Source organism: Anomaloglossus baeobatrachus, chromosome 1 (genome assembly GCF_048569485.1).
Source record: "Anomaloglossus baeobatrachus isolate aAnoBae1 chromosome 1, aAnoBae1.hap1, whole genome shotgun sequence".
Classification (NCBI taxonomy): Eukaryota; Metazoa; Chordata; class Amphibia; order Anura; family Aromobatidae; genus Anomaloglossus; species Anomaloglossus baeobatrachus.
In genome coordinates, this window is record NC_134353.1 from 502838695 (window position 1) to 502864425 (window position 25731).

At 44.8% G+C, this 25731-nt stretch overlaps 1 protein-coding gene across 1 annotated transcript in view; it reads right to left on the reverse strand.

The window, feature by feature from the left end:
• FBXO10 (F-box protein 10) overlaps positions 1 to 25731 on the reverse strand; it is a 96509-nt gene that overhangs the window by 34981 nt on the left and 35797 nt on the right. The window contains exon 7 of the mRNA XM_075315862.1: positions 9200 to 9270. Within this exon, the coding sequence (XP_075171977.1) occupies positions 9200 to 9270 (71 nt within the window). The remainder of the gene's footprint in view (positions 1 to 9199; positions 9271 to 25731) is intronic.

Sequence of the window (25731 nt, forward strand, 5' to 3'; positions counted from 1 at the left end):
AACACTAGGAAATATCAAAAGCAAAGCAGCATTATTTAAAACATGATAAACAAAAAAGAGACAAAACCTGGTGTCGCAAATACAATAACGAATGTTAATTAAAAAACAATATATGTCATTAAAAAGAACAAGTAATATAATTTACATGATAGGTGCAGAAATGTTGAAAAATCAAAAACTCACTTTGATGGTGGAATACTGGGGGTTATGTAGAATTTTGTGTAGGTTCATATTTTAGATCGTGGTGCTCTGTCCATTCTGTGTACATTGTCTTGTTAAGTTAGGTTAATCACCCCCTGCCAGGCTTTTGTCCCTAAGTCTGGGGGAGGGGGCCTGGGATCCACCAAACTCGCTGTTTACCTGGGGCATTATTCATTCTGGCTGAGAAAGACACGAGAGAAGGAGGAAAATTCATGATCTGGGGGAGAGGCTGCGGCTACAGACAGCACCCCGGAGAGCCGTTGAGAAACCCCGATTTCCCTGGAAAAGGACTGCTGGAGGATTGTGACTGATCCCCGGGACATTTATCCCATTACTGGACTACTTTACCCTCTGTCTGGTGGATTATTTAATGGATCGTCTGATTTTGATTGGAATAAATGTTCTTTGGATTGTTCACCCATCTCTCGCTCTGTTGATTGTGTGATATCGGAGAAGGACCCCGTGACAATCACCAAAAGTTCATATTGGAGGTGTAGCGCCCTGGAAAACCAGGTAGTTGTACATGTAGGCCCCCGCATAACACCCATCCCACGAAGGGTTAAATCAGCCGACCTGAAACCCTAGTCACCCCCCTCAGGGAAGGACAGACACACCAGTGGGCGGGACCAGGCGGATAGGGAACGCCCACCTAGGGGTCTGGAGAGTCCGGGGCGGGAAAACAGTCAGATGGAGATCAAGTTCAAGTGGAGTGGAGGTGCCAAGCTGACAGGTGCCAGGGTCGGAGCCCTGACACCTTGGCTAGGTGGCAGAAGGTAGCCAGAGTCTGCAGGAGACGGGAAGACGGCAGCCGGAGATCCAAGGTGGACTGGGACAGGGTTGGAGCCCACCGGTACCGACACTGGAGAACCGACCCGGAAACCGTGTGCACAGAGGGGATACTTGGACCCTGAAGCCAGGACCGGCACTGACGGCCTAGCTAATTAACCAATTGAGGGCAGGATTACAGGTCCTGTCCCAACCTAACTCCCGAAAAGTAGACAACCACCCACAGAGAGGGATAGGGCAACCGCCAGAGCCCGTAGATCCCAAGGGTCAGCATCAGACAGGCACGGCTCCCAATCAAAGGACCGGGAGCGGACTCCCGCGTTTCACACCGGGAAGTCCTACCTACAAAACACTGAGTGCAGAGCAGAGAGACTTTGACTACCAACCCGGGTGTGGGATCAGATACACCCGTCTGCAGCAGCCGGCCACCATCACCTTGGTTTACCACAGGACTTGTGTGCTTTATTTGACCGTGAGTAACATCCCCGGCCTGGCCGGGTGCGCCGGCCCCTAAACTCTCCATCCTCAACATAGAGACACTGGGCCCCGGGACATCCATCCCTGCCCACGGAGGGGTTAACATCCAGCTGCCAGCCCAATGTCCCCGAGAGCCCCGCAACGGCAGCGGTGGTGCTGCATCTCACCACACACCGTGGGTGGCGTCACAGACATATTACAACCAATCCCGTATACGTCCCCTTTCATTCGGAGTGTCCATGCGACCCCAGGATCCGGAGAACCCCTCGAGCCGTACCGTAGATCCGGATCCGAGCAGCACTGGCTGCTGGCACGGGGGGCACAGAGGCACAAAATGACTGTTCAAACCAAGCACCAGCGCTTAATGCACCGTGGACAAATTCTAACAGTTCAGTGCACCTTCGCTGCTATTTGCTTTACATCTATTTATGCCCCTGCTCTGTCTCTTATAATACCAGAGCTGTCACTGAAGGGAGAGGGATCAAATAGAGATGAAAAACAAGAAGTGTTTGGTTTGTACAGACATTCTGTTCTGACACTCTCATATTAAAGAAAAAAGGGACGTTTTTTATGCTGGTAAAATACAACAGATACAGTTTCTGGTTTAATGACATTAAAACTTATTAAAATTATTTCCCACATGATCATTAATCTGAACAAAATTGTGTAAAAATGAGTATATGCGGGGAAAAATGATTTTCCTAAGGATGCCATTCATGTTCCATCTGCCCTTTCAACATAAATTTAGAAGAGAACAAAGTTCCTGAGGGCTTTGAGAACAAGTATCCAGCTGAATGTCACTGACCTACTTACTGCTAAAGTAATCTGTAGCAAGCTATATGATGGGAAGTGGGTATCAAGCCACTAGGCCTGCCTACTCTTGTTACGAGCCGATTGTCGTACCTGCACCGCTGGTGCAGACTGCTCTGCAGAGAATTGGTGCTCGCCATCCTAGTAATTTGCTACATTTAAAGTATGGCTTGTTTTCAGAGAATTCAGTCAAGGCTGCTAGATCAGAAATGCTTGCATGAATCTGTCTACAACAATAAAGCCTTGCTAACAAGAGACTTAGACATCACACATGTCATTCTAGGGCTTAGGATAAATTCCTGTGCTGCGGCTACTCAGACGTGAAGAATTCTTACAGATGTAATGGGAGCTTTTCCCTGAGTACAGGAATTGGCATCTCATTTAGAAAAGCAATTATACTAAGATGGAGGATCAAATTTCCCATGAAATCCAGTTAGCTGCTGCACTGGTACATGGTCGCCAACGGAAAGGGGCTGTTAATAAGAATATAGATATTGGGAAAGTTATTCTATCTAAGCTAAGAATATAGGGAGAAGAAAAGACTATCAGAATGATTTCTCTTCTTTTATTGCACAATGCTTATTGTTATGTACACTCTACAGAATATTAAGTATGGCAAGTCAATATGAGCACCGACTAGACCAAAATGTCTATATAAAAAGGGAGCCAGTCACATGATTCATGCTACCCAAACCACGGGCAGCATAAACTGTAGTCTGGCTGCATGAATGCAGCCAGGAATGTTTTCTCTGAGACTCAATGGCGTTTCTCAGAAATAATAGCATGAAAATTTGGCTGGGGATCATAGACAGGGAATGGACTAATCTACCATTACTCCCCAGCAGCACACAGCTGTCTTAGAGTCATGTTTACCTCTGATCTCTCCTTCGCAACCCATATTCATTCACTCGCTCGCTCATGTCACCTCCACCTCAAAAACATGTCTAGAATTCGACCTCTTCTTACTGTTGACTCTGCAAAAACTCTTAAGGCTGCTTTACACGGTACGACTGATTGTGCAATTTCACAATTTGCCCCCGTCCTTTTTGCGTCAGGGCAAATCGCCGCCCGTGGTGCACAAAGTCGGTAACCCCCGTCACACGTACTTACCTCTCGTGCGACCACGCTGTGGGCGGCGAACGTCCACTTCCTGGAGTGGGAGGGACGTTCGGCGTCACAGCGAAGTCCCATGGCCGCCGGCCAATGGAAGCGGAGGGGCGGAGATGAGCGGGACGTAAACATCCCGCCCACCGCCTTCCTTCACATAGCCGGCGGCGGCCGCGTGACGCAGGTGAGCTGCTGTTCATCGTTCCCGGGGTATCACACGGAGCGGCGTGTGCTACCCCGGAATTGATGAACAACTAAATTAAACGATATTATGGAACCTAGCAAGCAGTACACGACTCACGATTTGTGAGCGATACTGCGTCGCTAGGAGGTGTCACACAGGCTGGCATCGCCAGCGATGCCGGATGTGCGTCACAAATACCGTGACCCCGACGATCTATCGCACGATAGATTGTCTGGTGTAAAGCAGCCTTAACTGCCGCTCTTACTCATGCTCGTCTGGATTACTGTAATTCTCTATTAATTGGTCTCACTGTTCCTAAACTTTCCCCTTTCCAATACATCCTGAATGCCGCAGCCAGGATTTCTTTCCTCTCCAACCGCTCCACCGATGCCTCTACTCTGTGCCAGTCATTGCACTGGTTGCCCATCCGCTACAATATAAACTTATGACTCTCACCCACAAAGCTCTCCACAGTTCCGCACCGCCCTACATCTCCTCCTTCATCTCTATCACCCCACCCGTGGTCTCTGTTCTGCTAATGACCTAAGACTAATCAAAAAAGTCTGTGGAGCCTCTATTAGGAGTCTCAACATAGAAACTAGCCAGATATCCCTGCGGGAAGGACCTAGCCAAGGAGTGGCTCTTTTTAGGAGACCACCACAACCACCATATTAAGTGGCCCTTTTAGTCAATATCCAACTCTTTGACAAGTTTAAAGATATGACAAGGGAAATACACGTAGGGATATCTGGCTAGTTTCTGTGTTGAGACTCCTAACAGAGGCTCCACTGACTTTTTTGATTTGCATATTTCCTAGGAGGCAATGCACCTAGGATTTCACTGTATTGAGTGCCCTCGTTGGCTGCCGGCAGTGTTTTCTCTGGCTGGTCTCCCCGAGATCAGTGATTGTTTTGTCTTGTTGGTCTACTAGGCATTGCTCCCACCTGGCCAGAATCCTACTCCACACTGATGAGGGACAATACCCAAAACAGGTCTGTGGATGGATACCTGGCCTTGGTATTTCTCTTGTCATATCTTTAAACTTGTCAAAGAGTTGGATAGTGACTAAAAGGGCCACTTAATATGGTGGTTATGGTGGACTCCTAAAAAGAGCCACTCCTTGGCTAGGTCCTTCCCGGAGGGATATCTGGCTGGTTTCTGTGTTGAGACTCCTAACAGAGGCTCCACAGACTTTTTTGATTTGCATATTTCCCAGGGGGCAATGCACCTAGGATTTCACTGTATTGAGTGCCCTCGTTAGTTGCCGGCAGTGTTTTCTCTGGCTGGTGGGTCATTAAGACAAAACAGACACCCTCAATAATTCGAACCTCCCATTCCCGTCTTCAAGATTTCTCACAAGCTGCGCCTATGCTCTGGAACACACTACCAAGCACAATTCAATTAATTCCCAACATCCACACCTTCAACGGACCCTAAAAACATATTTCTTTAGACTAGCCTATCACTTCACCTCGCTCATCTAACTATTTACAGTTTGCCCTTCACAAAATTTACTTCCAATTCTTGTTCCCTGTATCTTCTGGTTCCTTCTTCATGTACTTTTTCACACTCTGTACTTGTGTAAATTCTGGCAGATGACCGGTTCATGCACCTGGTTTTGAACCCCCTATTATTTTGATGGCCGATCCATATATGACAAGTTTGGGTTTTTTTTCCACCAATTTACCTTTTGTGCCTCCCCTATTTCCTCATAGACTGTAAGCTTGCAAGCTTACGAGCAGGGCCCTCACTTCTCTTGGTATCTGTTGAATTTTCCCTTGTTCCTTCTCAATTGTCCCCTCTGAATTGTAAAGTGTTGCGGGATACGTTGGCGCTATACAAATAAAAATGATTATTATTATAATCTGGCGCGGACCCTGGCCAGCTTCTCCCCTGGGCAGAGAGTATGAAAGTAGAAAGAGGGGAGAAGCTAGAATAGTTTAGTGTCCGGCTATAGTCCCTGGCTGGATCTTCAAACTAGATTTAGACAACGGAGCAATCATGCAGCCAGGCTCCGATTCATGCTGCTTGTGGTTTGGGCTGCGTGACTGACAGACTCTTTATAAGAGAGTCCTGCAGAACTTGTTTTGTATATGTACATATATTTCTATAGTTCACCAAGTCATACCTATGATCTACAAATGATTTTAATATATACATACATTCCACCTACCTGCAGTCCTGATCCACGAGAGATAAGAAACTTTGGAGCATGTAGTGGGCTTTACTATTTAAGTCTGTATTTACAGAACTTTAAGAGTCCAGGGATAGTTCTCATTTTAATATCAGGGGAATAACGTCCAAACAAATTATGCAGGCTTTCTCATACGGATTTTCAAAAAAAGATACACCAAATCTCAAATTAAAGGAGTGGCTCAAAGCTTTTCTTGAAAAATATAATATTACAGGTTAGGGTACATTCACACTTCCGTTTTTTTGCATCAGTCACAATCCATTTTGTGACTGATGCGTCTCAGATTGTTGTAAAACTGATGCAACGGATCCTGCAAAAAAACGGATCCATTGTTGCCTTTTTTTTTACCTGGCAAAGGTTAATTGCCATTGAAAACCCGAGAGAGAGAAAATAAATATGCTCGGTTAAAAAAAACCCAGATCCGTTGCCGGAATCCGTCATTATTTTGCAGGATTCAGTTCTTTCTCAAACCGACGGATTGTGACTGATGCAAAAAGACTGAAGTGTGAAAGCAGCATTATGCGCACTAGATTCTGTGATGTAATGTTAATCCAGAAAACTAGTCTGATTGCCATATGTGGAGTCACAAAAGAATTTTTCCTCAATATATGAGGCAATTAGCATCTGCCTCATAGGGTTTTTGCCTTCCTATGGAACTACAAAACATCTAAGAGATCTATTTAATAATGTATGCAGTTTGAAATGTTCAATCCAGGAGAGGCCTAATGCTGCTCAGCAATGGATCCATATGTGTGATATTGTGCACTCATTGGTAAAACTCATTGTATCTTTGGGAGTGCATCTGTAAGGATATGTGCTAGTTATGAGTGAGCACCACCACATTCGGCTGCTCGGTACTGATAATGACAGAGATTGTGGAACGGGGCTTTGTAAACCGCGCCAAAGATCACTGATGAAATCTTGGATTAATGTAAACTTTTTATTTTTGCACAGGTCTACGCGTTTCAGGAGGCTCTGCTCCCTTCCTCAGGACCTTATGCCTAAGATTTCATCAGTGATCTTTGGCGCGGTTTACAAAGCGCCGTTCCACAATCTCTCTCTGTTATCAGCCACCTGGGGGTACTGCTGCCGTTGATCCAGATTTATGCTGTAACAGGAGTTGTGCCTTTCACAACCCTCCTTGGTGAGTAGGATTATCCTTTCTGTCACCCCCTGTCTGTCAGGGTAAGACCCTATTGCGCTTCTTTTTCAACAGGTTTTTTTAACTACGGTACTGGTAATGAGCAGTCGGACACTCGGACAATTGAGTAGAATGGAAGTAATGGGAAACGCGAGCATTTTTCCTGAAGATCTTCTGGGAAAATGCTGGAGTTCCCTATTGATTTCCATTATACTTAGGTACTCAAGTCACACCCATCCGAGCGTCCGACTGCTCATTCTAAGTACCAGGCACCCGAGTGTTGTGGTGTTCACTCATCACTAATGTGTGCATATGTTGCATTTTTTTCTCAGAAGCTACATCACGAAACCTGAAGGATTTACTGATGCCAGCAAAGTGAAGACTCCTGAGGTCTCATGCTGCTTATATTTTCCTTCAAGATTTACAGCAGATTTAAATCTACAGCATGGCAATTCTTGCAGCATTTTTTTCCTGGAGATGTGACCCATTCTAATAAGTTTACAAAAATCCACAACAAAAACACATGCTAAAAAAAAAGTGACAAAAAAAACGCACAAATTTTGTGCTGTTTTTCCTGCAAACAAATTAGCAATTATAACAGAATTTTCTAATGCATATCTTGTATGTGTGCAGATAGCCTACCATGATGTTATGCCTTAAGGTCCAGTCACACTAAGCAACTTACCAGCGATCCCAACAACGATAGGGATCGCTGGTAAGTTGCTAGGAGGTTGCTGGTGAGATGTCACACTGCAACACTCCAGCGATCCCACCAGCAACCTGACCTGGCAGGGATCGCTGGAGCGTCGCTACACGAGTTGCTGGTGAGCTCACCAGCAACCAGTGACCAGCCCCCAGCGCCGCGTGGAAGATGCTGCGCTTGGTAACTAAGGTAAATATCGGGTAACCAACCCGATATTTGCCTTGGTTACAAGTGCACGCAGCTACACGTGCAGAGAACAGGGAGCAGCGCACACTGAGCGCTGGCTCCCTGCTCTCCTAGTTACAGCACACATCGGGTTAATTACCCGATGTGTGCTGCAGCTACATGTGCAGAGAGCAGGGAGCAGCGCACAATGCTTAGCGCTGGCTCCCTGCTCTCCTAGCTACAGCACACATCGGGTTAATTAACCCGATGTGTCCTGCAGCTACATGTGCACAGAGCAGGAGCCGGCACTGACAGTGAGAGCGGCGGAGGCTGGTAACAAAGGTAAATATCGGGTAAACAAGGACAGGGCTTCTTGGTTACCCGATGTTTACATTGGTTACCAGCCTCCGCAGAAGCCGGCTCCTGCTACCTGCACATTTAGTTGTTGCTGTCTCGCTGTCACACACAGCGATCTGTGCTTCACAGCAGGACAGCAACAACTAAAAAATGGCCCAGGACATTCAGCAACAACCAACGACCTCACAGCAGGGGCCAGGTTGTTGCTGGATGTCACACACAGCAACATCGCTAGCAACGTCACAAAAGTTGTTCGTTAGCAGCGAAGTTGCTAGCGATGTTGCTTAGTGTGACGGGGCCTTTAGCCACAAATGTCAGGATTTGAGAGAACTCCAAAGGATGTTGATGTGGTACTATGGCCTCTCAAATCTACCAAAGGTTTAACCCAATTAGACCAAGCAAGGGCATGTTACACTGAGGCAATTATTTGGAATACTAATTCCTACCCTCCACAAAAAAAATGCAATAACAGTAAGACCACATTCATACTGAGTATTTGGTGAGGTTTTTACCTCAGTATTTGTAAGGCCACATGCACACATTGAGTATTTGGTAAGTTTTTTACCTCAGTAATTGTAAGGCCAACACACAAGGAGTGGGTGTAAAATGCAGGAGTGGTGCCTGTGTTTCTATTATACTTTTCCTCTGATTGTCCCACTCCTGGATTTGGCTTACAAATACTGATGTAAAAAACACAACATACCCAATGTGTGCACGTGGCCTTACAAATACTGAGGTAAAAACTCACCAAATAACCAATGTGTGCATATGGCCTTTATCAATGAATTATATGTATTATAGAATGGTGCAAATCAGAACAGAAACTTGCCACCACAAAAAATAAACCTTCATTTAATTAACAATTAAAAAAATAGTAAAATTATGTTCTTTGAATTCAACAAAGAACCAAAAATTTACATATTTCTATGATTGCAATGTTAAAGTTTTTGAACACAGTACAGAGGTAATAGTTTTTTTTATTTAAAATTTCAATTCTCCTCCTCCTACATGAAAAAAAACATATTTTAAGGCAGTCAATATGCTAGCTATGTATAACTCATATTCATTGCATACCTGTGATTTGACCTCTTCCATTTTCATTCACTGCAATGCCAGCAGCCAGGCCTTGAAAGATATGGTTACCACTGTAGAAAAAAATAAAATAAAATTACGATGCATACAATGCATAAACAAAGACGATTTACAGTGTGAATATGCATCTACACATTGAAAAATGATTCTGTGACTAAGCAAGCGCAATAGGGTCTTACCCAAATATTAGGTAATGTAGTGCCAAAGGTGGCCGCTCACCTTGTAGGGTTGTGTGACACACAACCAGTATTAGGTGCCAATACAACTGCCGCAAGATCCACAACCCATAGGTATGAAGAGAACATGCAGGAACCAGTAGATAAATGTATAGTAGTCACCACTGCTGTAGATAGACAAACTCCAATCCATAGAAGTGTAAACGACAAGGTGGTTTATTTCAACGCGTTTCGAAGGGAAACTCCACTTCATCAGAAACGCGTTGAAACAAACCACCCTGTCATATACACTTCTATGGATTGGATTTTGTCTATCTACATCAGCGCTGACTAATCCACATTTACCTACTAGTTCCTGTATGTTACCATCTACACATTGCACTCATACCAACAGTTGTGCTGGCTCATTTCATCACTCTTGCTTTAGTTTTTTGTACATCGTACATACAGAGACAAGACTCCTCCTTTTTGTGCTGTGCGTCACGTCTATATAGCTTTCCAAAGTCAGGCTTAGGTCTTCCTCTGTCCCCATTTATAGAGGCACATTGTGAGGTGGACCTACAAAAATTAGGCTAATGTGCGCACACAGCGTCTTCTTAACGCTGCGTTTTTGTGCGTTTTTGGCCGCAAAAACGCACCGGTAAAAAACGCATGCATTTTTACCGCTTTATCACTGTGTTTTGCTGCGTTTTTCCAATGCATTGAATGGGTCAAAAATGCAGTAAAACGCAGGACAGAATTGACATGTCAATTTTTTTAGTTCAAAAATACAGCTAAAAACAAAAGTTGTGTGCCGACAGCAAAAATGAAAAGTCTTAAGGCCCCGTCACACACAGAGATAAATCTTTGGCAGATCTGTGGTTGCAGTGAAATCATGGACATATTGTTCCATTTGTACACAGCCACAAACCTGGCACCGATTGTCCACAATTTCACTGCTGCCACAGATCTGCCACAGATCTGCCACAGATCTGCCACAGATCTGCCACAGATCTGCCACAGATCTGCCACAGATCTGCCACAGATCTGCCACAGATTTATCTCTGTGTGTGACAGGGCCTATAGATTTTGCTGGGGAAGCAAAGTCATGCAGTTTTGAGCCCAAAAACGGACAAAAACGCACTCGAAAAAACGTGCAAAAACGCCACGAAAAACGCTCAGTGCACACATAGCCTTAGGGACCATCCTGATTGGGTATATCTTGTCGCAGTGGGATGGGTTTTAGGCTTTTTTTTCTATTCAAAATAGTGTCAACTAAATATCCTGTCATTTACTTGTACTATCACTATTTACTTACGGCAGGTTATTTCTCATTTGTTATTATCCTAGGTTTTGCATACAATGCATAGTCCACAAAAAATAAATACATATTTTAGAAAATTCTTCGCTCTGTATTTCTTTACAGGATTTGTTGAGGTGCAACACAGATTTCCAATGCATTTCAACTGTACAATCATTTCATTCAAGATGCATGAAAAGAATGATTAAAATATGGCAGGTATTAATAGAAAGTCATAGAGCAATTTACTGACCATCCCAGCGCATGATGCTTGACTAATGGAGCAGAAAATCTCAATTACAATTTTGGAAACAAACTGTTTCAAGATGGCGTAAAAAATAAATTAAACCTCATGAATACAGTGCAAAAGTTTGACAGCATTCTTATTCTAATAAATAAATAAATGACTTCACCCAGCCACTCACGATGAATGGAAAAAAAGTGTTGTGTTGTCACTCATATTCTCTGAAAAAAGGCCAAGAAAGCAAAAAAATCTGTTGGGGTATGTAAACTTTTGGGTACAACTGTGTATATTTTTATACAGTCATATGAAAAAGTTTGGGCACCCCTATTAATGTTAACCTTTTTTCTTCATAACAATTTGGGTTTTTGCAACAGCTATTTCAGTTTCATATATCTAATAACTGATGGACTCAGTAATATTTCTGGATTGAAATGAGGTTTATTGTACTAACAGAAAATGTGCAATCCGCATTTAAACAAAATTTGACCGGTGCAAAAGTATGGGCACCTCAACATAAAAGTGACATTAATATTTTGTAGATCTTCCTTTTGCAAAAATAACAGCCTCTAGTCACTTCCTGTAGCTTTTAATGAGTTCCTGGATCCTGGATGAAGGTATATTTGACCATTCCTGTTTACAAATCAATTCCAGTTCAGTTAAGTTTGATGGTCGCCGAGCATGGACAGCACGCTTCAAATCATCCCACAGATTTTCAATGATATTCAGGTCTGGGGACTGGAATGGCCATTCCAGAACATTGTAATAGTTCCTCTGCATGAATGCCTGAGAAGATTTGGAGCGGTGTTTTTGATCATTGTCTTGCTGAAATTTCCATCCCCTGCCTAACTTCAACTTCATCACTGATTCTTGCACATTATTGTCAAGAATCTGCTGATACTGAGTTGAATCCATGCGACCCTCAACTTTAACAAGATTCCCGGTGCCGGCATTGGGCACACAGCCCCAAAGCATGATGGAACCTCCACCAAATTTTACTATGGGTAGCAAGTGCTTTTCTTGGAATGCCGTGTTTTTTTGCCTCCATGCATAACGCCTTTTTGTATGACCAAACAACTCAATCTTTGTTTCATCAGTCCACAGGACCTTCTTCCAAAATGTAACTGGCTTGTCCAAATGTGCTTTTGCATACCTCAGGCGACTCTGTTTGTGGCATGTTTGCAGAAACGGCTTCCTTCGCATCAATCTCCCATACAGCTTCACCTTGTGCAACGTGCGCTGTATTGTTGACCGATGCACATTGACACCATCTGCAGCAAGATGAAGCTGCAGGTCTTTGGAGCTGGTCTGTGGATTGTTCTCACCATTCTTCTTCTCTGCCTTTCTGATATTTTTCTTGGCCTGCCACTTCTGGTCTTAACAAGAACTGTACCTGTGTTCTTCCATTTCCTTACTATGTTCCTCACAGTGGAAACTGACAGTTTAAATCTCTGAGACAACTTTTTGTATCCTTCCCCTGAACAACTATGTTGAATAATCTTTGTTTTCAGATCATTTGAGAGTTGTTTTGAGGAGCCTATGATGGCACTCTTCATAGGAGATTCAAATAGGAGAACAACTTGCAAGTGGCCACCTTAAATACCTTTTCTCATGATTGGATACACCTGCCTATGAAGTTCAAAGCTCAATGAGGTTACAAAACCAATTTAGTGCTTTAGTAAGTCAGTAAAAAGTAATTAGGAGTGTTCAAATCAAGAAAATGATAAGGGTGCCCATACTTTTGCACCGGTCAAATTTTGTTTAAATGCGGATCGCACATTTTCTGTTAGTACAATAAACCTCATTTCAATCCAGAAATATTATTAAGTCCATCAGTTATTAGATATATGAAACTGAAATAGCTGTTGCAAAAACCCAAATTGTTATAAAGAAAAAAGGTTAACATTAATAGGGGTGCCCAAACTTTTTCATATGACATTTTATATATATATATATATATATATATATATATATATATATATATATATATATATATATATATATATATATATAGACACATACACACACACATACACACTATTATACTTTATTATATCTATTCATGGGAGAACACTGAGGATATAACTGAACAAGTGAGTACACCCCTAAGAGAAAATGGCCAAATTTGCCATTTCCTCTCCCCGATGACTCATTAGTGTTACAAGATCTCAAGTGTAAATGGGAAGTGTCTTAAATTTGTTGTTATCGCTCACGCACTTTCATACTGGTAACTCGAAGATCAACATGACACCTCATGGCAAAGAATTCTCTGAGGATCTGAAAAAAAAGAATTGTTGCTCAACATAAAGATGACCCAGATTATAAGAAGATTGCCAACACCCAGAAACTGAGCTGTCGCATGGTGGCCAAGACCATACAGTGGTTTAACAAGACAAGTTCCACTCAGAACAGGCTGCACCATAGTCGATCAAAGAAGTGGAGTGCATATGTTCAGCATCATATCCAGAGGTTGTCTTTTCAAAATAGACGTATGAGTGCTGTCAGCATTGCTGCAGAGGTTACAGGAGTAGAGGTTCAGCCTGTCAGTGTTCAGACTATCTTCAGTTACACGGCGTCGAAGTCAGCGCCTGCACATAGGGCTCATCTCCGGCACCGTGTTTCTGAAGCCCACAGTATTATTGTGCATGAGAGGGCGGTGCATGCGCCCTCGCTTCTTCAGATCTCGTTGTGACTGCGGGACTGTTCTCCAGTCATGTTGTGACCGCGCACGCTCCCGCGGTCACAACAGATCTGAAGAAGCGAGGGCGCATGCGCCGCCCTTCCGTGCACAATAATACTGTGGGCTTCAGAAACACGGCGCCGGAGATTAGCGCTATGCGCAGGCGCTGACTCCGACTCCGTGTAACTGAAGATTAGAAATTTACATACAGCCAGAGGGAGGGAGGAACAGGAGGCAGGGGGCGGGAATCCACATGCATAACCCGCCCGGACATTAGCAACAGAGGTGCGCACGTCAATCAAAAACATGATGAATTTTCAAACTTTATAAACTTGGATTTAACAGCCTACACATCCGAGCTGCCCACTAATGGTATGTACAGCCTGTGCCTGATAGTGCCAGTACTGCACTGGCTGCACCTTAGATACCAAAATCCTGATGTTTGGTTCCCTTTAAGTAGAAGCATGCAATGGTGAACGAAAAGACAATAAGCATGGAGGATACTCCATTTGAGGTACCCCAGTATCCAGAAGCCATTCCCTGATGATGCGACCTTGATGAGCTGGAGCCTTGTCGTCCATAAAGATTAAATTACACACAATGGCACAATGACTGGATTAATCATGTTATTCAAGCAATAAGAGCTTGTCACTGTCCCATTCACAAAGTATAGGGCAATTTGGTATTGAATAGACACACCTGCCCACACTGAAACACCTCCACCAAAGGATCGTTTGGTGATAACAGTGGCTGATGCACAGTGCTCTCCTTGACATCTACAACACTGTTGGTGGTATCATTTCTGCTCAGCGTGACATTCATCAGGGCCACTGGTCTCTCGTCCAGCATCAATGACGCCTGTGCATGGTCAGGTACCCTTGCAGGTCATCAAGTAAGCAGACCATGCTTCTGTAAACTGTTTCAAATAGTCTGACGTTACACTTAACACTAGATGTCCCAGGAATTTCGAGCTCCATAGGGTTCCAATGGTAGAAATGTTAAATGACCCCTCCCTGGGACTTCTAGTGTTAAATGTGCCTGGAGTTGTGTGGTTTTCATAATACGGTTCCGGAGGAAATTGTTTACAATGAAGCAGTCATCCGTGTGGGATGTGGCCAAAAAATGTCTACTTCTTTGCTTTTCTGTGACTCTTAAGGGCCATTTACACGCTGCGCCATCGCTAACGATATATCGTCGGGGTCACGGTGTTTGTGACGCACATCCGGCGCCGTTAGCGATGTCGCAGCGTGTGACACTTAGGAGTGACCTTAAACGATCGCAAAAGAGTTAAAAATTGTTGGTCTGTAACACGTTGTTCATTTACCAAAAATCGTTGTCTGGTCAGTAGAGAGGTTGTTTGTCGTTCCTGCGGCATCACACATCGCTACGTGTGACACCACAGGAGCGACGAACATCTCCTTACCTGCCGTCCACCGGCAATGAGGAAGGAAGGAGGTGGGCGGCATGTTCCGGCCGCTCATCTCCGCCGCCCCTCCTCTCCTCTGCTATTGGCCGGCCGCTTAGTGACGCCAAAGTGACGTCGCTATGACGCCGAACGCACCTCCCCCTTGAAGGAGGGATTGTTCGGCGGTCACAGCGACGTCACTGACAAGGTATGTGCGTGTGACGCTGCCGTAGCGATAATGTTCGCTACGGCAGCGATCATCAAATGTCGCAAGAACGACGGGGGTAGGTGCTATCGCGCAAGACATCGCTAGCTATCGCTGGCAATGTCGCAGTGTGTAAAGCACCCTTTAGGCTATGTGCACATGTTGCAGATTTGGTTGCAAACAATCTGCAACCAAATCTGCATGTTCTGGCAGGCCAAACGCTGCAGCAAAAATGTGTTTTTGTTGCGATTTGCCCCATACCCACACCGATCCTGGGACCTTGCACTGCTTTAAATCTGGACCTCAGCAGGTGGTAATATAACCTGGTGTTTCATCACGGACGCCTTTGATTAGCTGGTGTTTTACCTTACTTAAATCGGTGTCTGTTGTACGCTGATTTCCTTTATATAAGGTCTCTTTATTTGTCCTGCTGGTGGTCTATAATTATTACATTGTATTTAACAATGGTGGTGTCAGATAGTATGCTATACTTTTATGTATTATTGGGTATATGATTGCAGTAACTGATGACATTTATGATCTGTATTCCACCTGGATTTATTATTGTATGGTACATCTAGTATAGTGGTATTCGGAATTTCGGTGTCAGGTTCCTGACATGGAACCATGTATTGGGGTGTTCGTTAATTATACATATTTTAAATGTTTTTAACCCTTTCACTGTCTTGTCTGGATTCTATGTATGCACAAATTTTTGTACCAATAAAAAAAAAAAAAAATTGTTTGAATTGAACAAAAACGCATTGGTTGATCCCTATATACAGCAACTCTTTTTCTCCTGTCTTAATTTGCCCCAATTTTGCTGATGGTGATCCCAATAGGGGAAAGGTGCCCCCTTATTCTATAAATCCTGACAAGGTATTTGCGTGTGACACTGCCATAGCGATAATGTTCGCTACGGCAGCGATCATCAAATGTCGCAAGAACGATGGGGATAGGTGCTATCGCGCACGACATCGCTAGCTATCGCTGGCAATGTCGCAGCGTGTAAAGCACCCTTTAGGCTATGTGCACACGTTGCAGATTTGGTTGCAAACAATCTGCAACCAAATCTGCATGTTCTGGCAGGCCAAACGCTGCTGCAAAAATGTGTTTTTGTTGCGATTTGCTGATTTTTTATGCATTTTTTTTCATTGCTTTCAATGGTGAAAACGCAGTTAAAAAGGCAGAAAGAATTGACGTGCTGCAGATTTTTTTCTGCAACATAATCTGGAAGAAAAAAAAATACTGAACAAGTGCACAACACTTCAAGATTCTCATATACTTTGCTGACATAAGGATATCTTTGCAGATTTGTGAAAATGTGCAAGAAAAATAAAAGCAACAAAACACACCATGTTAGCACAACCTGATGACACTCTGTGTGTCTCATATTAGCGGCTGGCCATATTAGAGAATGTTTCAGCAATTAGCAGAAGATGCAATCGATGAAAAATGTATGAACTATCATTGTTGTTTGTGGGAAAAACTATATAAAAGGAATTTGTCACCAGGTTTTCGCTACATCATCTGAGAGTAGCACAATGTAGAGACAGAGACCCTGCTTCCAGTGATGTGTCACTAAGGCTGCTTTCACACTACGTTTTTTTAACGCAAAAACGGATCCAGTGCATATGTGTTTTCATTTTAATGCATTTGCAATGGACTCGCGTCAACATGCGTTCACCTGCGTTTGCGTGCGTTATAGTGAGGATCCAGCGAGTTGCAGTTTTTTAACATTTTTCAAAACCGCTACTTGTAGCGTTTTTGAGCTGCGTCCAAATACTGCAAATTGCTGGATCCTGACTAAACAGCATGCAAACGCATGTGAACGCTGGCATGCTGATAGACAGGATCCTGCTTGCTCTACTGAGCATGCCCAGAAACCAGCTCGTGTGATCAGTCTCTCTGCCCCTCCCTCTCCCCTCTCTCTCTCCCCCGCCTGAGAGCTGTGGACACTCGTATCCAAGATAAATATCGGGTAACCAAGCAAAGCGCTTCTCTTAGTTACCCGATGTTTACGTTGGTTACGTGTGCAGGAAGCAGGCAGCCCAGCTCCTAGCACCTGTGGATGCTCGTAACCAACGTAAATATCGGGTATCCAAGCAAGTTACCTGATGTTTACCTTGGTTACGAGCCTCCGCAGCTGTCAGAAGCCGGCTCCCAGTCTATCACGTTCAGTTCCACTGACTCCCGATCACATGACTCCAATGCCCGCCCATAAATGTAAAGTGACAGGATCCTGCAAAATAAAACATGCGTTTGCATGCGTTTTTTTGCTGTAAAAGCAGGATCCGCTTTTACAGCAAAAAAACGTTCATGACGCATGTTAAAAAAACGTAGTGTGAAAGCAGCCTTACTAAGCTGTTTTCTGTCATTTTGATAAAATCAATGTTTTCTCTGCTGCAGATCTAGCAATTATACAGAGCTCATGAATATGCTAGTCTACCAGGCAGCAGGCCAAGTAGTTCTCTAATGATAATCTACTGCTGATTAAACAGTGATTTTATCAAAACTACACTAGGCAGCCTAGTAAGTGAATCAGAGTCTCTGTCACTACTTTATGCTACTCTCAGATTAGGTGGCAAAAACCTGGTGACAGATTCCCTTTAATAGTGTGACAATCTTGAAGGTGAAGTGGCGGCCTTTGTCTGGTCATACTGAATACTGGACCCTGTTTTTTTTAACCAGGGGGCTCAAACTCAGCAGGGGAAAAGGGCCGCTTATAGATAAAAAAATTATTTGGGGGGCGGCATTCTTTGCAGGGCCAAGTGACGTTTTAGTGGTACCATTTATTTCTCTTTACAACTTTGGATCACTGTTTTTGAACAGATTTTGCTTGTTTGTAATAACAAACATGCAATTTTTTTGTTTCTATATAAAAAGCAATTTCAATGGTGAAAAAAATCATGCTTTATTTTTAATTATTTTATTTTTTTACATTTTGTCCCCTTCTTGTAAGTAATTTTTCCATCCTGCTCCTCATCTATTAGTAAAGTATCCCATCCTGTTCCCCTTCTTGTAGAAAAGTGCTCCATCCTGTAGTAATGTGCCCATCCTGGTCTCCATCCTGTAGTAATGTGCTCCATCCTCATCCCCATCCTGTAGTAATGTGCCCATCCTGTAGTAATGTGCCCATCCTGGTCTCCATCCTGTAGTAATGTGCCCATCCTGTAGTAATGTGCCCTATCCTGATCCCCATCCTGTAGTCACGTGCCCCATCCTGTAGTAATGTGCCCATCCTGGTCTCCATCCTGTAGTAATGTGCCCATCCTGTAGTAATGTGCTCCATCCTGATCCCCATACTGTAGTAATGTGCCCATCCTGTAGTAATGTGCCCATCCTAGTCTCCATCCTGTAGTAATGTGCCCATCCTGTAGTAATGTGCTCCATCCTGATCCCCATCCTGTAGTAATGTTCCCTATCCTGATCCCCATCCTGTAGTCACGTGCCCCATCCTGTAGTAATGTGCTCCATCCTGATGCCCATACTGTAGTAATGTGCCCATCCTGTAGTAATGTGCCCATCCTAGTCTCCATCCTGTAGTAATGTGCCCATCCTGTAGTAATGTGCTCCATCCTGATCCCCATCCTGTAGTAATGTGGCCATCCTGTAGTAATGTGCTCCATCCTGATCCCCATCCTGTAGTAATGTGGTCATCCTGTAGTAATGTGCCCCATCCTGTAGTCACGTGCCCATCCTTGTCCCCTGGTAGTAAACGTGCTCATCCTGGTCCCTTGTAGGAAAGTGCTCATCACTGTCCCCTTTTACAAATGTGCCAACGCTGGTGCTCTTCTTGTATAATGCCCTGTAGTAGCCTCGTCCATTGTGCCATTCTTCTCACACACACACACACACACACACACACACACACACACACACACACACACACCTCTGGGGGTATACAGCCTTGAGGTGGGGGACATACAGCACTGGGATGGGGGGAACAGATAGGTCTGGGGGATATTCAGCACTGGGGTCAGGGAACTGAGTTTTGGAAGGGTATACAGCACTGGGGTCAGGGGAAAGACAGTTCTAGGGGTGTATACCACACCGGGGCCAGGGGACACACAGTTCTGAGGGTATACGGGCAGTGCTGGGGTTGGGGGGGCAGACAGTTCTGGTGGTATATAGGCAGCACTGGGGTTGGGGGGACAGACAGTTCTGGGGGGTAGACCGTTTTGAAGGTATACAGGCAGTACTGGGGTTGGGCTGACAGACAGTTCTGGGGGTTATACAAGCATTGGGATTGGGGTGGGCAGATAGTTCTGGGGATATACCGGCAGTGCTGGGGTTGGGGGGGACAGAGAATTCTGGAGGGGTACACAGGCAGCACTGGGGTTGGGGGGTACAGACAGTTCTGGGGGCACACAGGCAGCGCTGGGGTTGGGGGGACAGATAGTTCTGGGGGGTATACAAGCAGTGGCGGGGTTTGGGTGGACAAACAGTCGTGGGTGCTATACAGGCAGCACTGGGATTGGTGGGATAGACAGTTCTGGGGGGGTATACAGGCAGCACTGGGGTTGTGGGATACAGATAGTTCTTGGGGTATACAGGCAGCACTGGGGTTGGGGGAGACAGACAGTTCTGTGAGAGTGTTAAGGCAGCGCTAGGGTTGGGGAGACATACAGCTCGGTGGGATGTTGATGCTTCGTATCCTCTCTTCATTGTAGGGCAGGAGCTCAGCACACGACGCGCTAGCTCTGCCCACAGATGAACTTGTCCTGGACGCAGCGCTCAGCAGAGAACGCTATGTGCAGACGTGGATTTAATTGCCGGCAGCCAGGAAAGTGCGGCTGCCAGCCAGAGCACTGCGATCCCCGGAACTGGCCCAGGGGCCACAGGATACATCACCGCCCTTGGCTGTCATCCATTCCCTTGTGTCCTCTTCTTGCGGTCTTCAGCCCCTTTGTGATCGTGCCCCTGGCGCCGCGGTCAGTCAGCACTTTACTTCAGACACGCTGTGCAGAGTCAAGCCCTGTGCACAACCATTCCATGGGCAGCTGCCATCCGATCAGAGGCAAGCAGGTGACATCATAAGCTTCAACTACTGGTCTCTGATTGACCGGTGGCTGCGATAGCTGTGAACAGAGCTAAACTCTGTGCAGCGATGGCAAATCATCTAAAATAAAGTGCTGACTGCTGCGGTCCTCTGAACCAGCCGCCATGATCAAAGGGGCTGCAGGCCGCAAGAAGCAGCCTCAGGGCCGTATGCGGCCCGTGGGCCACGTGTTTGAGACCTCTGATGCAGCAGACTAAAAGGATATTTGAGATTTCTCAGCTTTAGCCATCTGTTATATTTATTCCACTCTGGTATCCCTCTTTAACAGAGTTAATAAAAATAAAAATTCTATATTAGTACTGTATTAAAGACTTTTCCACAAAACAATAAACTAAATCTATCTATCTATCTATCTCCGTTCCTTTGGGCCAATGGACAGATGATCATATCTGTTCAGGCGTGTTTACCAGGAAGACAGCACACACTGCCTTCCTCTGTAACACAGTACCGTCTTGAGTGAAGTTTTAATTAAAAAAGCGTTACAGTTTTAATTAAAGGGCATATTCTCTTACGAGGGTATTGGCAGAGTAAAGATGAAGGTTTTCTACTGACACTGGCGTTTCTTGTTTCAGTGCCAGTTCTGTCGGGTAACACTGCTGTAGGAAATGCCATTACCCAACACAATGACAGAACAAGTAGGGCAGAAACATTGCTGAATTAGAGCACCGCTTCCCATAGCACCTTAAGCACATTCAGTGTGTCTCAAGTATTTCACAAATGCAGTCACTACTAATAAAAACAAGTATGCCTTCAAAATAGCATTCGTTTTTTTATTTTCGACAATGCTCGAATAACAGGGCGTCAGTCAATTAAAATAACTTATGATAAATTAATCTGCTTGTAATGAGCCAGAAATATCATGTTTAATTCACATCTGATAAATTATGGATACACGGGGGTCAGCGTCTTTTTTGATCAGTAAATCCGCTTTCATATATACCATGTTCTATATCTACAACCAAGCTGAAACAGCAGCACCTGTCGTGTGCTATGTGTTGACCTTCGAGAAGAAGGCGCGTTTCCCCACTGAAATGTGCGCACGTTGTAGGACTCCTAATTCACAGATATGAAAGAACGTCTACTCTTAGAAGAAGCATCACCTGATATAGCATGCAGCAGTAATACGCTCCTAGAGCATAGAAGCGCTCTTCTCAGCTCTCATAATGGGAAGCTCAAGGTCACAAAAACGTATGCAAATATTTATATACAATAGATGGAGAACAGCTACGTGTTCATATGAGCAAAACAAATAAACAATAACATTGGTGATCCACCCACACAATATGTAGCTTTCTTTGTGTACTTTTCATATTATCTTCAGCTATTCTCTAGAGCAGTGATGGCGAACCTATGGCACGCGTGCCAAACTGGGCACGCAGAGCTCTTTCTGTCGGCACGCATGCTGACGCCTCATGCAGCCTCTTGCACTGCTGGCAGATCGCGCCAGCAGTTCAAAGTTGTGCTGGAGCAGAGGAGACATTTCTAGGAGACAGCGGGAGCATCAGTAAGCGGCGCCGGCGTAATGACGTCTTGTGGCTGCATGGGATCTGAGGACCCAGCGGCGCGCAGCAATGGAGCGTGTGTTGGAAGATGAGTTGTTTGGGGGTTTTTTTTTTTGTTTTTTTTAAAACTGTGTGCGGCTGTGCCAAGGTAGGGAGACCGTGGCAGCATGGGGGAAACGTGGCAGCATGAGGGAAACATGGCAGCATGGGGAAACATGGCAGCATGGGGGAAACATGGCAGCATGGGGGAAACATGGCAGCATGGGGGAAACATGGCAGCATGGGGGAAACATGGCAGCATGGGAGCCATGGCAGCAAGGGGAGACATGCCAGGATGGGGAAAACATGCCAGGATAGAGGTACATAGATATGCGAGGATGGGGGAGATATGCGAGGATGGGGGAGACATGCCAGGATGGAGAAAACATGCCAGGATGGGGGAAACATGCCAGGATGGGGGAAACATGCCAGGATCGGGGTACATAAACATGCCAGGATGGAGAAACATGAACATGCCAGGATGGGGAAACATGAACATGCCAGGATGGGGAAACATGAACATGCCAGAATGGGGAAACATGAACATGCCAGTGTGATTGTGGAATATGGGGGGTTGTGTATCATGTTGTGTAGGTTCATATTTTAGGCGTGGTTCTCTGTCCATTCTATGTATTCTTGGGTGAACATTGTGTTGTCTTTAGGTAATCACCCCCTGTAGTGTTCCTGTCCCTAGGTCTGGGGGAGGGGAGCCTGGGATCCACCTAAACTCTCTGCTTACCTGATGATTAGTCATTCTGGGTGAGAGGAACATGCCAGGGTGGGGTACATTTACCAGGATGGGAAAACATTTACCAGGAGGGAGGAACATGCCAGGATGGGGGAATATGCCAGGACGGGGTACATTTACCAGGAAGGAGAACATTTACCAGGATGGGGTACACCATGATGGTGTACAATTACCAGGATGGGAGCATTTATTAGGATGGGGTACATTTACCAGAAAGGGGGACATTTACCAGCATGGGGGAACATGCCAGGAAAGGGGACATTTACCAGGATGGGGGACATTTACCAGGATAAGGGACATTTACCAGGATGGGAGAACATATTAGGATGGGGTACATTTACCAGGATGGGGAAACATTTACCAGAATGGGAAATATGCCGGGATTGTGTACATTTACCAGGATGGGGCCATGATGGGGACAAATATACCAGAATGTAGGAAATATATGTCAGGATGAGGGTCATGTCATACGTCTTTATGGGATTTCGAGATGTTCAGACTTTGAAATGTGGATTATAGGGTGAAATATGATTGCATTTTATGCTAAAATCCCTGTCTGTCTAATTTGCTGCAATTTTTTTCCAGAAAGCTCAATCCAACTGCTGTGTTTGTAAAGGGCAGTGGGAGAGGCTGAGCTTCAATGTGTGGTAAGCACGCATGAGTGTGATGCCCCCTGCTGAGGAGAAGAGAAGACTGAAAAAGTAAGGTTAAAATCAATTATTTACATAATAGGATTGGTCGGCACTTTGGAAAAAAATTTGGGTTTAGGGCCACAGTTTGGGCACTCGGACTGTGAAAGGTTTGCCATGACTGCTCTAGAGGAACATCTACTGTAGCTTGAACTATTTGCCAAAGCACCTTACATGGTTCATCACATTACAACATACTACAGCAACAGAGTCTCACCGGTATTAGTACATAATTTATAAATAGCCTGTGTGAAGAAAACAACAAGGCGACAACTTTATACTAAAGTTCAAGTTAATTCATAAATCAATAACACTGTAATAAATAGAGTGCCGTAGACATAGTGCTGTATTAAGGAATTGTTTTCCCTACAAGCAATGAGCCCAAATTCAACCCATCATCGATAAGCCAAATCAGATCTCCTGCTTTGCATAGAGGAGTGGCACAACTCCCAAAACAGTGTCTGTAGATGGAGTTTCTGCTTTGGCTTGTTGCCCCAAGTCATGTGGCAAGCCTCAATAAAAAGGGTCCATATTTATATTTAGATTTGCTATGACTAATTAGAGGCACTAGTGTTCCAGCCTTCTTTCTCTCTGAAGTCTCTCTGCATATTTAAATTCCAAAAGAAGCATTGCATCCTATAAATCTCCTCACAACGACTTGGGGCTTTCCATAAGAAGAAACTTTGCCCCTTAGGGTACCGTCACACTTTAGCGACGCTACAGCGATCCCACCAGCGATCTGACCTGGTCAGGATCACTGGTGCGTCGCTACATGGTCGCTGGTGAGCTGTCAATCAGGCAGATCTCACCAGCGACCAGTGACCAGCCCCTAGCCACCAGCGACACGTTGAAGCGATGCTGCGCTTGGTAACTAAGGTAAATATTGGGTAACCAAGCTTGGTTACCCGATATTTACCTTGGTTACCAGCGCACACCGCTTAGCACTGGCTCCCTGCACTCGTAGCCAGAGTACACATCGGGTTAATAAGCAAACCGCTTTGCTTATTTACCCGATGTGTACTCTGGCTACGTGTGCAGGGAGCAGGGAGCCGGCACTGGCAGCCTGAGAGCGGCGGACGCTAGTAACCAAGGTAAATATCGGGTAACCAAGCAAAGCGTTTCGCTTGGTTACCTGATATGTACTTTGGTTACCAGCGTCTGCAGCTTGCAGACGCCGGCTCCCTGCTCCGTGCACATTCAGATCGTTGCTCTCTCTCTGTCAAACACAGCGATGTGTGCTTCACAGCGGGAGAGCAACGTCCAAAAAATGAACCAGCACTGTGTGTAACGAGCAGTGATTTCACAGCAGGGGCCACATCGCTGCTCAGTGTCACACACAGCGAGATCGCTAATGAGGTCACTGGTGCGTCACAAAAAACGTGACTCAGCAGCGATCTCGCTAGCGATCTCGCTATGTGAGAAGTACCCCTTAGACTACTTGGCTTAGCTAAGCCAAGTTAAATCTCTTGCTTTGCACTGATGAGTGTCGATAATACCTTTTAGAATTGATACATGCAATAGGTGGTACGAGAATTCCTGTACGCTCTCTGAGAAGGCAATCTGCATAACTAAATTGAATGCATACTTAGGGAAAATATGTGTGTTTCTCTGGAAAGAGAAGAGAGAACCTGAACAGTAGAATTCGGTGTTCGTACCGAATACAGACTTTACAAAAAAATAAATCAGTTTTGAGTTTGGGTGCTTTACGTACGCAAACCACTCAATCGAGCATCAGTGTGCTCAGGTATGCTCGGTGCTCAACCCAGCGCAAGCCGCTTGCAGTGTCCGAATGGCTCTCATTGGGGTAAAAACATATTGTTATCACATGTAGGGTGTCCCAAAAAGAACCCCAAAAAACAAATATTATAATAATAATGATATGAAAAAAACCAGCCCTCCCTACCCTGGAAATGCTCTGTTTATGGCTGACTACACGTGGTCAGAGAGCCAAACTGCCGAATCAGTGACTTTCAATGAGGTTCGGGTCAAGAACTGAACTTTATCTAAAGTCCAGCTGAACCGTTCGCTGATCTCGATCTCTGGGATCTAAGGGGTAAGGTTTCTACTTGTAGAGAGTGACATGCCTGGTCTGGCATGCTAGTATGAGGAGACTTAAACGCCATGCAATGCTCCTTTAGGAAAATATGCAAATTACTTGTTTAGAGAGGAAGAGGATTTGAACTCTGGTGCCACCTATTGATAGTAGCTATCCTAAGAATCAATATGGATCCTTAAACGGACCTTAATGACTTAGGATTTAAGCAAAACCAGAATCTCAATTTGCAGACAGTGTTTTAAGGTATTGCTCCTCATCAGTGCAAAGTAGGAGATCTTATTCGACTAGGTGTGAGGCTAAGACTGGGATCTAAGGGGTATGTTTCTCCTTGAGGAGAATGGGTGTTTTTCTCTAGCATTCCTAACATTCCATGTTGTTCTGGCCTCTACCATTAAATGAGAAGCAACTACCTATTACACAGGCGCATAGATA